Source organism: Hylobates moloch, unplaced genomic scaffold (assembly GCF_009828535.3).
Source record: "Hylobates moloch isolate HMO894 unplaced genomic scaffold, HMol_V3 SCAFFOLD_12, whole genome shotgun sequence".
Classification (NCBI taxonomy): domain Eukaryota; kingdom Metazoa; phylum Chordata; class Mammalia; order Primates; family Hylobatidae; genus Hylobates; species Hylobates moloch.
The window spans coordinates 50253277-50269642 of NW_026652287.1; the positions used below are offsets into that span (position 1 = coordinate 50253277).

Sequence of the window (16366 nt, forward strand, 5' to 3'; positions counted from 1 at the left end):
CAGGCTGCCATCGGATGGGAGTCGTAGGAACTGGCTGGCTGGTATTGGTTGAGGCGCTGTGAAGAACCCAAGTTCAGACTGCACATGCCAGAGGTTGAGGGGCTTCTCCAAGGCCACACAGCTGGGAGGGGCACAGCTGGGATTTAGACTCTGCCCTGCCAGCCTCTAGAGGCCCCTTTGATGGGCCCTGGGTTTGGTCTCCATGGTTTGTTGTGGGTTTTTTTCTTGAAACACGGTCTCGCTCTGTCACCCAGGCTGGAGTGCAGTGGCGCGATCTCGGCCCACTGCAGCCTCCACCTCTCGGGTTCAAGCGATTCTCCTGCCTCAGCCTCCCGAGTAGCTGGGATTACAGGCACACACAACCAAGCCCAGCTAATTTTTGTATTTTTTGATAGAAACGGTTTCACCATGTTGGCCAGGCTGCTCTCCAAACTCCTGACCTCCAGTGATCCACCCCCCTCACCCTCCCAAAGTGCTGGGATTACAGGCGTGAGCCACCGCACCCAACCCTCCATGGTATTTTTCTTTTTTTCTTTTTTCGAGACGGAGTCTTTTTTTTTTTTTTTTTGCTTGAGACGGAGTCTCGCTCTGTCGCCCAGGCTGGAGTGCAGTGGTGCGATCTCGGCTCACTGCAAGCTCCGCCTCCCGGGTTCACGCCATTCTCCTGCCTCAGCCTCTCCGAGTGGCTGGGACTACAGGCGCCCGCCACCACGCCCAGCTAATTTTTTGTATTTTTAGTAGAGACGGGGTTTCACCGTGGTCTCGATCTCCTGACCTCGTGATCCGCCTGCCTCGGCCTCCCAAAGTGCTGGGATTACAAGCGTGAGCCACCGCGCCCGGCCTCGAGACGGAGTCTTGCCCTGTTGCCCAAGCTGGAGTGCAGTGGCACAATCTCGGCTCGCTGCAACGTCCACCTCCTGGGTTCAAGCGATTCTCCTGCCTCAGCCGCCCAAGTAGCTGGGATTACAGGCATCCACCATCACACCCGGCTAATTTTTGTATTTTTAGTAGAGACGGGGTTTCACCATGTTGGACAGGCTGGTCTCAAACTCCTGACCTCAGGTGATCCATCTGCCTCAGCCTCCCTAAGTGCTGGGATTACAGGCGTGAGCCACCGCACCCAGCCGTCTATGGTATTTTTCAAGGACATCAGGCCCACTGGTGTAACCAAGGTACAGATGACCTAAGGTGTGGGAAAACATGAAGGCTGCATGCCAGGCCCTGGTTCCTGTGAAGGCCCCACCCTCATCCTGTCACTCCAGAAGAGTGGCACTGCAGGCATGGGGTACTCAGCTTTCAGGTACTGAGGTGGGCTGAGAAGGGGTTCTCTCCATGGGGGTCTGGGCGTTAGGGGGGACCCAGCCCCACCTTGCTCACTCTCAGGCAGAGCTGCCTCATGTCCCCCTTGAGGCAGGTACTGTCACACTGTCCATTTCCCGGGGTGAGAAACGGATCCAGAAAAGTTAAACTCTCCCAGGGCCGGGGATGGAATCAGAGCTGGAGCTGTGTACCTGGAAGCTCATAACCACAGTACAGATGAGCCCCGCTGAGGTGGGGGAAGCCTTGGATTCCTGAATCCCAGGCTACAGAAATCGGGAAGGGTGTGTGGAGGCGAAATAGCTCCGACTGGTAAGAATCCAGGTAGGAGTGGGGTGCGGGGAGGTACTTTGAGCAGGCAAAACAGAACAAGAGGGCACACTGCACGCGGGTCTAACACCAGAAGACCCCGGTCGTCCTATCATTCCCGAAGGGTTAACATGCTCTCGAGGAAAAGCAAGTGATTCGCCTAAGAATGGGGTGGCGCCTCTCCTATTTTTTTTTAAATAGAGACAGAGTCGCGGTATGTTGCCCAGGCTGGCTTCAAGCAATACTTTCCCACCTCTGCCTCCTAAAATGCTGACATTACAGCCCTGAGCCACCACGCCTGGCCCAGCGCCCCGCCTCAAAACAAGATATTACTTCCGCTCCAAACAAAGATGGGCCAGCGAACGTGAGCGGGGGAAACATCCGCCCGGAACGCCACTTGAAGGCACTTCCGCCCTCTCTTAACATGGCGCCGACGGAAGGGGCGGGATAGGACCAGGCGATAATGGCGGCATCGAGGCTGGAGCTGAACCTGGTGCGGCTGCTATCCCGCTGCGAGGCGATGGCAGCGGAGAAACGGGACCCGGACGAGTGGCGCCTGGAGAAGGTGAGAGGATCTCGCACTGCTGCGTAGAGCCCGACTCCCGGGGGGTGATTCCTAGGGTTGGAAGCCACCTGGCCCGACTCCCCGGCCCCAGTAGCCTCTCGGGCAGCGCCCTTTCCGGTCAGTCCCGCCACGTCTACCTGTAGCTTCCGCCCCGGTCCCTGGGACTCCGCCCCTCCCCTACTGGCCCCGCCTCCTTTACGCTTGACCCCTCCCATTTGTCGGCCCCGCCCCCCCGGCTCCCATCATCAGGACATGGGAAGGACCCCCGGGTGATAATCCACTTTTCCTCCCTAGTACGTGGGAGCCCTGGAGGACATGTTGCAGGCCCTGAAGGTCCACGCGAGGTGAGTGCAGGCGGCCTCAGGGCTTTCACATCAGCACGTGGCTGTTCTACTGGGACATCCCAGTACTGCTGTCCCAGCTGGGACGCTTCCCTGAGCTGGGGACCATGGACAGGTTTTGTTTTTCTTCTTCCTGCTTTCCAGCAAACCGGCCTCTGAGGTGATCAATGAATATTCCTGGAAGGTGGATTTTCTGAAGGGGATGCTGCAAGCCGAGAAGCTGGTGAGAAGGGGTGCCCCTGCCCCATCAGCCCCCATCACTGCTCACTTTGGTCCCCAGGACCTGCCCCTCCAGTGACTTATCTTCCCACATTTCTGCAGACCTCCTCCTCAGAGAAAGCACTGGCCAACCAGTTCCTGGCCCCTGGCCGTGTGCCAACCACAGCCAGAGAGCGAGTGCCCGCCACAAAGACGGTCCATCTGCAGTCACGGGCGCGGTACACGAGCGAGATGCGGAGCGAGCTACTAGGCACGGTAGGGCTCCTTTCCTGGTCCCTGGGAATCCCTTGGACAGAAACAGGGGTTCTATGCTTGCAGGCAGACAGAACCACAATACTGTCAGATACAGGAACCCTAAGGGGGTCCAGCAATCTCTTCCCTGGGTCATCACACAAAGCTGCCCAACAGAGGGGCATTGTGGCTAAGGCTTTGCTAGATGAATAGGAATTTGGTACAAGGCAAAAATGGAATGTGTCTGGTTAAGCCCCAGAGTTGTCCCAAGAGCAGAGTTTGAGTCCTGGCTTGCAACTTACAAGACACGTAAGTTTCTTCAGCTGTAAAAGAGGATGACAAGTTCCTTTCCGAGCACTTTATGTGGATCAGCTCAATCTTTTAAAATATGAGTTGTTGTAGCCGGGCACAGCGGCTCACGCCTGTAATCCCAGCACATTGGGAGGCCAAGGCGGGCAGATCATTTGAGGTCGGGAGTTAAGACCAGCCTGACCGGGCCGGGCGCGGTGGCTCACGCTTGTAATCCCAGCACTTTGGGAGGCCGAGGCGGGCGGATCACGAGGTCAGGAGATCGAGACCACGGTGAAACCCCGTCTCTACTAAAAAAATACAAAAAATTAGCCGGTCGTGGTGGCGGGCAGAGAGGTGAGGCAGAAGATGGCTGAACCGGAGGTCTTATGAGCGAGACGCCGACTGCACTCGCCTGGCGACAGGAGATGCTGGGATTACAAGCGTGAGCCACCGCGCCCGGCCAGAGAAACCCTGTCTTTACTAAAAATACAAAATTAGCTCGGCATGGTGGCTCACGCCTGTAATACCAGCTACTCGGGAGGCTGAGGCAGGAGAATCGCTTGAACCCAGGAGGCAGAGGTTGCGGTGAGCCGAGATCGAGCCATTGCACTCCAGCCTGGGCAATAAGAGCGAAACTCTGTCTCAAAAAAAAATATGAGTTGTCGTTACCAGTTTAAGGTTGAGGAAACTGAGGCTCAGAGGTCATGGGATTTCCCCATGTCCTGACTGAAGGTGAGGAGGTTGAGGTCAGAAGGGACAGGTTTGGGAACACGACAAGGGGGGTGACTTCATGGCATTTACTTTTTTTTTTTTTTTTTTTTGAGATGGAGATTCGCTCTTGTTGCCCAGGCTGGAGTATGGTGGCGCGATCTCGGCTCACTGCAACCTCTGCCTCCCAGGTTCAAGCGATTCTCCTGCCTCAGCCTCCCAAGTCACTAGGATCACAGGCACCCCCACCACACCTGGCTAATTTTTTGTATTTTTAGTAGAGATGGAGTTTCATTATGTTGGACAGGCTGGTCTTGAACTCCTGACCTCAGGTGATCTGCCCACCTTGGCCTCCCAAAGTGCTGGGAGTGAGCCACTGCACCCAGCCTCATGCCACTTACTTCTTTCCACAGGATTCTGCAGGTGAGTCACCATGAACACAACAGGACTTGAGGGCCAGCTGACTAGGACAAGACATGTATCCTTGCTGCCCCAGGGCCTCCATGCTGAGCCTGACTCCAACAGGAGCATCACCAAATTACGCCTGGAGGAAGAGCCAGGACAGAGGAAATGGCCCCGAGAGGAAACAAAGCTAGGCACAGTGGCTCACACCTGTAATTTCGGAGGCTGAGGCAGGTGGATCACCTGAGGTCAGGAGTTTGAGACCAACCTGGCCAACATGACAAAACCTTGTCTCTACTAAAAATACAAAACTTAGCCAGATGCAGTGCCACATGTCTGTAGTCCCAGCTACTCGGGAAGCTGAGGCAGGAGAATTGCTTGAAGCCAGGAGGTGGAGGTTGCAGTGAGCTGAGATGACACCACTGCACTCCAGCCGGGGCGAAAGAGCAAGACTCAGTCTCAAAAAAAAAAAAAGCAAAAAAATTAGGCAGGTGTGGTGACACACACCTGTAGTCCCAGCATACTTGGGAGGCGGAGGCAGGAAGATTGCTTGAGCCTGGGAGGTGGAGGTTGCAGCGAGCTAAGATCGCGCCAGTGCACTCCAGCCTGGTTGACAGAGAGATGCTCTGTCTCAAAAATAAGCAAATAAATAAATTTCTTAAAGCTAGGCACTCCCAGCCTATGGGACCAAGGCTAGGCTGGAGGGAGGGACCTGGGGTCTGAGGGAACCGAGACAGGAGTAAGGAGACCCTCCTAGAAGAGGGGGTATTCAAGCATGATCAGAAGCCAGCGGGGCAGCAGACAAGATGAGAAAACAGCATTCCAAGCAATAGACCCAGCACAGGCAATGGTCAGGATGCCGGAAATGGGAAACCAACACTCGCCTTTTTGCTTGGCCTATTTTGCTTTCAGAGCCTGAGATGGACGTGAGGAAGAGAACGTGAGTGTCTGCGGCCCTGGGGCAGTAGTGGCAATTGGGCAGTGTGGCAGGGATGGGGTAGCACTGGCCAAACCCTGGACCACTGAGGCACTACCACAAGGATCTTAACCAACCAGAAGCCACTTCTGTGGATGCTCTTCCCAGAAGTCAAAGGCGAGGCACAGTGGCTCACGCCTGTAATCCCAGCACTTTGGGAGGCTGAGGCAGGCAGATCACCTGAGGCCAGGAGTTCAAGACCAGCCTGGCCAACATGGCAAAACCCTGTCTCTACTAAAAATACAAAAAATTAGCGGGGCATGGTGGCACGCGCCTGTAGTCCCAGCTACTCGGGAGGCTGAGTCAGGAGAACCGCTTGAACCTGGGAGATGGAGGTTGCAGTGAGCCAAGATCACGCCATTGCACTCCAGCCTGGGTGACAGAGCGAGATGCTGTCTCAAAAAAAAAAAAAAAGGCCGGGCACGGTGGCTCACGCCTGTAATCCCAACATTTTAGGAGGCCGAGGCAGGCAGATGACAAGGTCAGGGGTTTGAGACCAGCCTGACCAACATGGTGAATCCCCTTCTCTACTAAAAATACAAAAATTATCTGGGCATGGTGGCAGGTGCCTGTAATCCCAGCTACTCAGGAGACTGAGGCAGAAGAATTGCTTGAACCCAGGAGGTGGAGGTTGCAGTGAGCCGAGATCGCGCCACTGCATTCCAGCCTGGGCGACAGAGCAAGACTCTGTCTCAAAAAAAAAAAAAAAAGAAAGAAAAGGAAATGTGTTGGTCTTCTCCCCTTTCCCACTCCATCTCTCATGCCCTCCTCCCGCCATGTGTGAGATCAGTGGAGTGGCAGGGTCCCAGCCAGTGAGTGAGAAGCAGTCGGCAGCTGAGCTAGACCTCGTCCTGCAGCGACATCAGAACCTCCAGGAAAAGCTGGCGGAAGAGATGCTAGGACTGGCCCGGAGCCTCAAGACCAATACGCTGGCCGCCCAGAGTGTCATCAAGAAGGACAACCAGGTGTGGGGACTGGGGGAGCTCTCCAGCCTCTGCCCTGGGGCATCAGAGAAGGCTTCCCAGCACAGGAGCATTGTGGCTGGGGCTTTGCGGGATGAATAGGAGTTTTGTAGAAGGCAAAAATGGCATTCCCAGCAGAGGGCACAGTACCAGCAAGCAACAAGAGCTGCAGGCCAGCCCCAGGGAAGTAGAGAGAGGCCATTCTTGGCCCCAGTCCTGTTGACACCTTTTCCACCTCCCCCACAGACCCTGTCACACTCACTGAAAATGGCAGACCAGAACCTGGAGAAGCTGAAGACGGAGTCAGAGCGGCTGGAGCAGCACACGCAGAAGTCAGTCAACTGGCTGCTCTGGGCCATGCTCATTATCGTCTGCTTCATCTTCATCAGCATGATCCTCTTCATTCGAATCATGCCCAAACTCAAATAAAAACCCCCGCCCACCTTGTCTGTCTTCCGTCTGTCCCCTGCCCCCTTCTAGCAGTGCCTTTCAGGGTGGGCAATGAGATGGGAGGGTTTTTGGAGGTCCCTGAAGAGCCACAGACAGTGCATGAGCAGGGGAAGAAGAACCTCAGGGCCAGACGTGGGGGCTTACGCCTGGAATCCCAGCACTTTGGGAGGCCAAGGCAGGTGGATCACTTGAGGCCAGGAGTTCAAGACCAGCCTGGCCAACATGGTGAAACCCCGTCTCTACCAAAAAATACAAAAATCAGGCAGGCATGGTGGCGCTCGCCTGTAGTCCCAGCTACTTGGGAGGCTTAGGCATGAGAATCGCTTGAACCCAGGAGGTGGAGGTTGCAGTGAGCCGAGATCCCAGTACTGCACTCCAACCTGAGCAACAGAGCGAGACTCCGTCGCAAAAAAAAAAAAAGATTCTAAAAAGAAAAAGTCAGGCTTGGCAGGTGGTGACTCATCAAACGCTCCCTCCGCCCATGTTCCTCTGGAGCTTACCCCACAAGGGACGAGGCCCAGCCCCAGGAGGCCCTAGGAGCCGCTGATTGGCAGACTCACAGCCGAACACAATGCCTTCAGCGATGTAAGGCCAGGGTGAGGCCAAAGGGTAGGACGGGGGCTTGGAGGGTCGGGGAGGAGTGGGGCCATGACAGGAGCTCAGCCTGGAGGAGGGGGCATCAACACGAGGTCTTCCCTGGAATTGAAGGCAGTAGTTCAAGGACACAGCTCAGCCACACTGCAGCCTCAGCTCTTGGGACACTACAGATCCCTCACATTACTCGACAAACACACATGGGTCCTGCCCAGCGCTCACTGGAGACGCTGCCCCCCCCAGGTCACAGTCTGATCATTTCAAAGGAGAACTGGGTGGGTACTAGGGTAGGGGTCCTGAAAAGGGTCATGGAGTAGGAATTCTGGGGTCCTGATCCTTGCTCTCACACCAGCTCCAGACAGGGCACAGCCTCTAAGAGCAACTGAGGGGGCTCGGTTGGCGAGGGCTTGGGGTGTCTGCCCCATGGCAGCATGATGGCATTGTGGGGACACTTGGAGGTGCCCAATGGAACCCCATCCACGTGGGTGTAAAATCATTAGGTAGGGAATTTTTTTTTTTTTTTTTGTATTTTTTTTAGTAGTGGGGGGGCTTCATCTTGTTGGGGGGGGTGGTCACAAACTCCCCACCACAAGTCACCCACCTCGGCCTCCCAAAGTGCTGGGATTACAGGCGTGAGCCACCGCGCCCAGCCAGGTAGGGAATTTTTTTTTTTTTTTTTTGAGACGGTCTCGCTCTGTGGCCCAGGCTAGAGTGCGGTAGTGCAATCATAGCTCACTGCAGCCTCGAACTCCTGGCCTCAAGCAGTCCTCCTGCCTTGGCCTCACAAAGTGCTGGGATTACAGGCGTGAGCCACTGTGCTCAGCCCAAGTAGAGATTTTTTAAAGCGCTACTGGCAGCTTTTTAAAAGTAGAACGTAGAGCCAGGTGCGGTGGCTCACTCCTATAATCCCAGCACTTCGGGAGGCTGAGGCGGGTGGAACACCTGAGGTCAGGAATTCGAGACCAGTCTGGCCAACATGGTGAAAACCCATCTCTACTAAAAGTACAAAAAATTAGCCGGGCATGGTGGTGGGCACCTGTAATACCAGCTACTTGGGAGGCTGAGGCAGGAGAATTGCTTGAACCCAGGAGGCAGAGGTTGCAGTGAGCCGAGATTGCGCCACTGCACTGCAGCCTGGGCGACAAGAGCGAGACTCCATCTAAAAAAAAAAAAAAATCACAAGAAGGAGACTTAGCCAGGCATGGTAACTCACACCTGTAATCCTAGCTACTGGGGAGTTTGAGGCAGGAGGACCCCTTGAGCCCAGGGATTGGAGGCTACAGTGAGCAGTGATCATGCCACTGCACTCCAGCCTGGGTGACGGAGTAAGATCCCTACTAAAAAAAAAAAAAAAAAAAAAAAACAACAACAACAAAAAAAACGAAGTTTATGCCCGAGACACGGGGATGATTCGTTATTAGAAAGCCACATTGGCCGGGGCACCGTGACTCACAGCTTGTAATGCCAGCACTGTGGGAGGCCGAGGTGGGAGGACCACTTGAGCTCAGGAGTTTGAGGCCAGTCTGGGCAACATGGTAAAACCCTGTCTCTACAAAAAATACTTCCAGCTGCTTGGGAGGCTAAGACAGGAGAATGGCTTGAGCCCAGGAGTTCGAGGATGCAGTGAGCTGTGATCACACCACTACACTCCTGCCTGGGCAACAGAGCGAGACCCTGTCTCAATCAACAACAACAAAAGCCAGCTACATTAATGCCTCAGAAAACAAAATCACAGATGCTGAAATGACAAATTGTACTGTTTAGCCTCCATTACCCAAAGTCTCCAAATTTAAAAAGAAAGGAAATAGATGGAGATTTTCCTCACTTCACTGAAAAATCTCAAGCCAAAGGGAGCATCGACTTTAATGGGCAAATACTCAAAACTTCTGCCATCAAAATGAGGAATAGGCCAGATGTGGTGGCTAAAGCCACCTGCAACCCCAGCACTTTGGGAGGCTGAGATAGGCAGATCACTTGAGTTCAGGAGTTCGACACTGGCCTGACCAACATGGTGAAACCTGGTCTCTACAAAAATACAAAAATTAGCCAGGCATGGTGGCACGCACCTGTAATTCCAGCTACTCAGGAGGCTGAGACAGGAGAATCACTTGAACCCAGGAGGCAGAAGGTGCAGTGAGCCACGATCGCACCACTACACTCCACGCTGGGTAACAGAATGAGACTCCATCTGAAAAAACAAAAACAAAAAAAAAGGCGGAATGGAATGGAGAAGGATGCCCACAGTCGCCCTGCCTCCATAATGTAACATAGTCTTGAGGTGGTAGTCAGCACAACTAGACGAAAAAAAGAAATGGGGCCAAATATGGTGGTGCACGCCTGTGGTCCCAGATACTCCAAAGGCTGAGGCAGGAGGATTGCTTGAGGCCAGAAGATAGAGACTAGCCTGGGCAACGCAGCAAGACCCTGTCAATAGAATAAATAAAATGCCAGGCATGGTGGCTCATGTCTTTAGTCCCAACTACTTGGGAGGCTGAATCAGGAGGACTGCTTGAGCCTAGGAGTTTAAGACCTGACTGGGCAACATAGCAAGGCCCGATCTCTACCAATAAAAATTTAAAAATTTAAAAATTATCCAGGTGTAGGCCACCTGGTGTGGCTCACCAGGCCATACTGACCAAGATGGTAGAACCCTGTCTCTACTAAAAATACAAAAATTAGCCAGGCATGGTGGCAGGCACCTGTAATCCCAGCTACTCAAGAGGCTGAGCCAGGAGAATTGCTTGGCCCAGGAGGCGGAGGTAGCAGTGAGCCGAGATCACACCACTGCACTCCAGCCTGGGAGACAGAGCAAGACTCCGTCTAAAAAAAAAAAAAATTATCCAGGTGTGGTGGTGCGCGCCTATAGTTCCCATTATTCAGGAGGCTGAGGCAAATGATCACTTGAGCCCAGGAGTTCAATGCTGCAGTGAGCTATGATCGTGCCACTGCACTCCAGCCTGTGCAGCAGAGTGAGACCCCATCTGTAAAACAAACAAGAAGAAAGAAAGAAATGAGATTGAAAAATAAGAAATGAGAAGGCAAAATTATTTGCAGATGATATGACCGTATATAAGATAGGCCCAAGCAATGTGACTAAAGATATTTCAATAAAAGAATTCCTTAAGCTACCAAGAGACTTACAGATATTTAAAAATTCATTTCTTGTATACTATATATGTATATAGCTTTAAAATGTATTAAAGCATCCTATTTATAGCAGCAATAAAAAAAGATACACTGCCTGGTTAAACAAATTTTCTTGACATTTGAAGAACTTTTTTTGGAGTCGCCCAGGCTGGAGTGGTACAGCAGCACAATCATGGCTCACTGCAGCATCCGCCTCCCAGTTTCAAGTGATCTCCTGCCTCAGCCTCCTGGCTAATTTTTGTATTTTTAGTAGAGATGGGGTTTCACCATGTTGGCCAGGCTGGTCTTGAACTCCTGACCTCAAGTGATCCACCCACCTCGGCCTCCCAGAGTGCTGGGATTACAGGCATAAGCCACCTTGCCTGGCTGACATTTGAAGAACTTCTAAAAATCAACAAGAAAAAACATTTGCAGGATGTAACAGGAAAAGAATTATGAAATAGTCTCTAATTTTTTTCACTCATATAGTAGGCAATATTTCCTTTTTTTTTTTTTTTTTTGAGACGGTGTCTCAACTGTCACCCAGGCTGGAGTGCACTGGCGCAATCTTGGCTCACTGCAACCTCTGCCTCCCGGGTTCAAGCCATTCTCCTGCCTCAGCCTCCCAAGTAGCTGGGATTACAGGCGCCCGCCATCACACCCAGCTAATTTTTTATATTTTTAGTAGAGATGGGGTTTCACTATGTTAGCCAGGCTGGTCTCCAACTCCTGACCTCGTGATCCGCCCGCCTCGGCCTCCCAGAGTGCTGGGATTACAGGCGTGAGCCACCGCGCCTGGCCCCTCACCTGTACTTTCAAAGTTGAAAATATTGCCCACTAAGGCCAGGCGCAGTGGCTCACGCCTGTAATCCCAGCACTCTGGGAGGCTGAGGCGGGCGGATCACGAGGTCAGGAGTTGGAGACCAGCCTGGCTAACACGGTGAAACCCCGTCTCTACTAAAAAATAGAAAAACTTAGCCGGGCGTGGTGGCGGGCGCCTGTAGTCCCAGCTACTCGGGAGGCTGAGGCAGAAGAATGGTGTGAACCCGGGAGGCGAAGCTTGCAGTGAGCCGAGATCACGCCACTGCACTCCAGCCTAGGAGGCAGAGCGAGACTCTGTCTCAAAAAAAAAAAAAACAAGAAAGTACAGGTGAGGGAATCCATTATAATGCCAGTGCCGCTAAGGTTGTGGAAAAACCCCTGTATCTCTTGGAGCATAAGTGGTACAATCTCACTAAGGAGTAACTTGGCAGTATATTCCAAATGTAAAATACACACATCCCAGACAGGAGGCTGAGGCAGGAGGATCACTTGAGTCCAGGAGTTGGAAAACAGCCTGGACCCATAAGGACATTTCCTCTCAAAAAAAAAAAAAAAAAAAAATGCCAAGCACGATTATGGGATCACACCTGTAATCCCAGCACTGTGGGAGGCTGAGGCAGGTGGATTGCTGGAACTCGGGAGTTCAAGACCAGCCCGGGCAACACAGCGAGATCCCGTCTCTACAAAAAATACAAAAATTAGGGGGGCGTTGTGTCACCTGTGGTTCCAGCTACTTGGGAGGCTGAGGTGGGAGGATCAATTGAAGCTAGGAAGGAGGTTGAGGCCACAGTGAGCCATGATCATGCCCTCCAGCCTGGGCAACACAGCCTGACTCTATAAAAAAAAAAAAAAAAGGCCGATTTTGGGCACACTGTCTACGAGTTAGCTCTGCTCTGCCAGGAACAGTACTGTTCAGTAAGATGCTATCTAACACCACCTGCTCGCCCTTAAAAGAAATAAAAGAAAAAGAAAGAAAGGGGCGGGTGCGGTGGCTCATGCCTGTAATCCAGCACTTTGGGAGGCCGAGGCAAGCGGATTGCTTGAGTCCAGGAAGCTTTTCAAAACCAGCCTGGCTAAAATGACGAAACCCCGGGCGGGCGCGGTGGCTCACACCTGTAATCCCAGCACTTTGGGAGGCCGAGGCGGACGGATCACTTGACGTCAGGAGTTTGAGACCAGCCTGGCCAATGTGGCGAAACCCCGTCTCTACTAAAAATACAAACAACAACAGCAAAAAATTAGCTGGGCGTGGAGGTGTGCGCATGTAGTCCCAGCTACTCGGGAGCCTGAGGCAGGAGAACCGCTTGAACCCGGGAGGCGGAGGCTGCAGTGAGCCGAGATCACGCCACTGCATTCCAGCCTGGGCAAGCGAGACTCTTGTTAAAAATTTTTTTTTCATATAATTGCTGAAAAAATAAATAAGTTTAAATTTGCAAAACCATCCCGTTTTTTCAGACAAATTTGAGGGTCGACGTCGGAGTCGACCATGTTTCGAAGGTGTGTGGCCACGCCCAGCCAGGTCAGCCCCGCCCCCAGGCCGTCAGGCCCAGCCCCCTTTCGTGGGACCCCGCCCCCAGCCCTGCTGAGCGACCCCGCCAGTCGGGTCCATCCTGCAGTAAATGCACTACCGGGACGGAAGTGCCTCTCCGACAGCAGACCCAGGCTCGGAGCTCCAGACGCTGGGACAGGTGACCCGGGGCGGTAGCGAGCCGGACGGCCTTGCAGGTGGGGCGGAGGTCCCGAGGAGCTCTTCGGGCGCGGTCGTCCGTGGGCTCCGCGCGCCCTAGAGGGCGAGGCTCCGGCAGCGCGAGGGTTAACTCGAGCCGGTCTCAGGCTGCGCGGCGACGTCAGAGTCATTTACATAGCGCTCTTTGGGTTACGCAGTCGTGGGCGGGGTCTGGAGGTCGCTGCGGACCAATCGCGTGCGTCTATGCAAATAGCGGTCATGCTGGGGAACTCTTGCTCCCGCGGGGTGACAGTCGGCCACATTCCGGCCGGGCTCCCCGCGCGTCCTTTCTCCGTGCGCGTCTCCAGGCGTGTCCTCTCCGCGTGTCCACCCACAGGCCGCCCGCAGACCACCCCCGCCGCGCGCGGGACACGACGCCCCCCGCAGGACCCGCCCATCAGCCCGGAAACCCCCGAGCTGCTTCTCCCGGAGGCCAATGCCCACCCGGGAGCCCCCAGAGACTCGCGGCTCCCGGGGGCACCTGCAGACTCACCCGCCTGGGCCTGGGCCCCCGGTGAGCCTGACCGGGAGGGGGTCCCCAGGCCGGGCCTCTAGGCAAAAGATTTAGTCCCCCTAGTTTGAGGGACTCCGGTTTCCCGACACCCCGATTTAACTCCAGACCACGATTCCTGTGGCAGCTACAGGGACTGGCGCCCCGAGGCCTCAAAACCAGCGCCCCCCGCCCTCCGTGCCAGCCCCAGCCGGCACCCCACAAGGCAAAGACCAAGAAGATTGTGTTTGAGGATGAGTTGCTCTCCCAGGCCCTCCTGGGCACCAAGAAGCCTATTGGAGCCATCCCTAAGGGGCATAAGCCTAGGCCCCACCCTGTGCCCGACTATGAGCTGTGAGTGTCCCCCATGTGATTCTTCATGCCTGGGATCAGGAGAGGGCACTGAGGCTGGGGCTTTGATAGTTGAATAAGAGTTTACCAAAGAGTAGAAAGAAAAGGATCCCTTGCTGATCAGTAGTGGGACCGCCCCTGTGAATAAGCCACTGCACTCCAGCCTAGGCAACACAGTGAGATCCCGTCTCTGAAAATAAATAAATAAATAGGCCAGGCGCGGTGGCTCACGCCTGTAATCCCAGCACTTTGGGAGGCTGAGGCAGGCGGATCACCTGAGGTCAGGAGTTCGAGACCAGCCCGGCCAACACTGTGAAACCCCGTCTCTACTAACAATACAAAAATTAGCTGGATATGGTGGCACATGCCTGTAATCCCAGCTACTGAAGAGGCTGAGGTGGGAGAATTGCTTGAACCTGGGAGGTGGAGGTTGCAGTGAGCTGAGATCGCTACACTGCACTCCAGCCTGGACAACAGAGCAAGACTCTATCTCAAAAAATAATAATAAATAAAAGAGGGAGAGAAAAGGAACGTTTCTAGTAGGGGCCCAGCATGGACAAAGAAAAGCAAATTACACTGACTGGGGAAAAGAGTGGGGTTCTTTACACTCACACTCTGACCCTCTTCAACCTGGTAGTAAGTACCCACCGGTGAGCAGTGAGAGGGAACGGAGCTGCTATGCTGCAGTGTTCCAGGACCAGTACGGAGAGTTCTTGGAGCTCCAGCACGAGGTGGGGTGTGCACAGGCAAAGCTCAGGCAGCTAGAGGCCCTGCTGAGCTCCCTGCCCCCACCCCAAAGCCAGGTCAGCACTGGGGAGAAAGCCCTGCCCCGCAGCCCTTCTGAGTGGCCCGACCCAAGCCTCTGGGACACCCACTGGGTCCAGATTTCCGGGACTCTTTCTCCTCTAGGTTGGCTGGGCGCCGCGACACATGGCTAAGGTCAGCCCTTGAAGTTCCCACTAGATAGGCATTTAGTCTGTCAGAGCCTCAGTTTCCCCATCCCTCCTTAAGTTCAACTCTCCCTAAACCCCCTTCTACTCCTCCCCTTGCAGAAGGAGGCCCAAGTTGCAGCCCGGGTTTGGAGGGAGTTTGAGACAAAGCGAACGGTGAGTCTTGCATCCCACAGCTTGGTCTTGCAGCCCTGAGACTTCTGTGAGGCTGGGGTGCCTGTGCCCAGTTTCTTTTTTTTTTTTTTTTTTCTTTTGAGACAGAATCTCGCTCTGTCGCCCAGGCTGGAGTGCAGTGGTATGATCTCAGCTCACTGCAACCTCAGCCTCCCAGGTTCAAGCAGTTCTCCTGCCTCAGCTGGGATCACAGGCGCCCACCACCATGCCTGGCAAATTTTTGTATTTTTAGTAGAGACGGGGTTTCACCATGTTGGCCAGGCGGGTCTCAAACTCCTTACCTCAAGTGATCCACCCAATTCGGCCTCCCAGACTGCTGGGATTACAGGCATGAGCCACCTCGCCCGCCTCACCGGGTTGCCTGTGCCCAGTTTCAAGGAGAGAAAATTGAGGCTCGGAGAATGAAAGGCAGAGAGTTGAGCAGCTTGAAGGCCACAGGGCAGACTGCTGCAAAGACTTCTGGGTCTCGCCCTGCCTAGGATCCTGGCTTCCTGGACAAGCAGGCTCGCTGCCACTACCTGAAGGGTAAACTGAGGCATCTCAAGACTCAGATCCAGAAATTCGATGACCAAGGAGACAGCGAGGGCTCTGTGTACTTCTAAGTGCCCCTGCAGATGGGCAGAGGGATGCACGGGGATGCAGGTCCCTTGCATTTCTTGGTATCTCTCAGCCTTTCCTCTTGCAGTTCCCCCTACCAGGGGTCGCTTTCTCCTGGATTGCAAATGCCTCTTCAGTTTGGACTCAACTCTGACAGCCCCTCCTCCAGGAAGGCCTTCCAGGACTTCCTCCTCTGCGTCCTCTAGCTCTGACCCTATAGGGACTCCAGATCTCAACCTGTTCCCTGGAAGTAGGGCCTGCTCTCCATCCCAGTGAAATAAACATGTATTAGACACCTACTAAGTATAATTACTTAACACTTCTGATTTCACTCAGTTGTCACACAAAAAGTTGTTTTTTGTTTTTGTTTGAGACTGTGTCTCACTCTGTCACCCAGGCTGGAGTGCAGTGACGATCTCGGCTCACTGGAACCTCCGCCTCCCGGGTTCAAGTGATTCTCCTGCCTCAGCCTCCCGAGTAGCTGGGATTACAGACACCTGCCACCACGTCCAACTAATTTTCATATTTTTAGTAGAGACGGGGTTTCACCATGTTGGCCAGGCTGGACTGGAACTCCTGACCTCAAGCGATCCGCCCACCTCAGCCTCTGAAAGTGCTGGGATTACAAGTGTGAGCCACTGTGCCTGGCTGGGACCAAGAGTTTCTGTGGGTCTAGTAATGGGGACAAGATCGCTAGAGGACGCCAGTCTTGGTAGGGCAGCCTTCTGGAAGATCCAAGGGATGCCATGCTGGGGTCCACCTAAA

General features: G+C 54.0%; 2 protein-coding genes across 7 annotated transcripts; both read left to right on the forward strand.

Moving 5' to 3' along the window:
* Positions 1-2046: 2046 nt before the first annotated feature.
* Positions 2047-6784, forward strand: USE1 (unconventional SNARE in the ER 1). The gene is made up of 8 exons (XM_032170063.2): positions 2047-2191; positions 2486-2535; positions 2677-2755; positions 2854-3006; positions 4395-4404; positions 5296-5323; positions 6150-6324; positions 6568-6784. Exons 1-8 carry the CDS (start codon positions 2090-2092, stop codon positions 6748-6750), a joined length of 780 nt encoding a protein of 259 aa, XP_032025954.1. The 5' UTR covers positions 2047-2089; the 3' UTR covers positions 6751-6784.
* Positions 6785-12885: 6101 nt separating this feature from the next.
* OCEL1 (occludin/ELL domain containing 1) lies at positions 12886-15900 on the forward strand. 6 transcript variants are annotated; one of them, XM_032170064.2, is made up of 7 exons: positions 12886-13001; positions 13377-13553; positions 13678-13883; positions 14518-14683; positions 14933-14986; positions 15484-15596; positions 15690-15892. In XM_032170064.2, the coding sequence occupies exons 1-7, from the start codon at positions 12933-12935 to the stop codon at positions 15805-15807; spliced, it is 903 nt and encodes a 300-aa protein (XP_032025955.1). In that variant the 5' UTR covers positions 12886-12932; the 3' UTR covers positions 15808-15892. The 6 variants fall into 6 exon arrangements, with proteins under 6 accessions (XP_032025955.1, XP_032025957.1, XP_032025956.1 ...); XM_032170066.2 differs by having other exon boundaries at positions 14518-14611; XM_032170065.2 differs by having other exon boundaries at positions 13684-13883.
* Positions 15901-16366: the final 466 nt, after the last annotated feature.

Bases quoted from the DNA above. Each gene is read 5' to 3' on its own strand.
- USE1 (XM_032170063.2), top strand. From the start codon at position 2,090: ATGGCGGCATCGAGGCTGGAGCTGAACCTGGTGCGGCTGCTATCCCGC. The intron at 2,192-2,485 runs GTGAGAGGATCT...TTTCCTCCCTAG, and splicing joins ACGAGTGGCGCCTGGAGAAG to TACGTGGGAGCCCTGGAGGA. The intron at 5,324-6,149 runs GTGAGTGTCTGC...GTGTGAGATCAG, and splicing joins ATGGACGTGAGGAAGAGAAC to TGGAGTGGCAGGGTCCCAGC.
- OCEL1 (XM_032170064.2), top strand. From the start codon at position 12,933: ATGCACTACCGGGACGGAAGTGCCTCTCCGACAGCAGACCCAGGCTCG. The intron at 13,554-13,677 runs GTGAGCCTGACC...TTCCTGTGGCAG, and splicing joins CGCCTGGGCCTGGGCCCCCG to CTACAGGGACTGGCGCCCCG. The intron at 15,597-15,689 runs GTACTTCTAAGT...TTCCTCTTGCAG, and splicing joins GGAGACAGCGAGGGCTCTGT to TTCCCCCTACCAGGGGTCGC.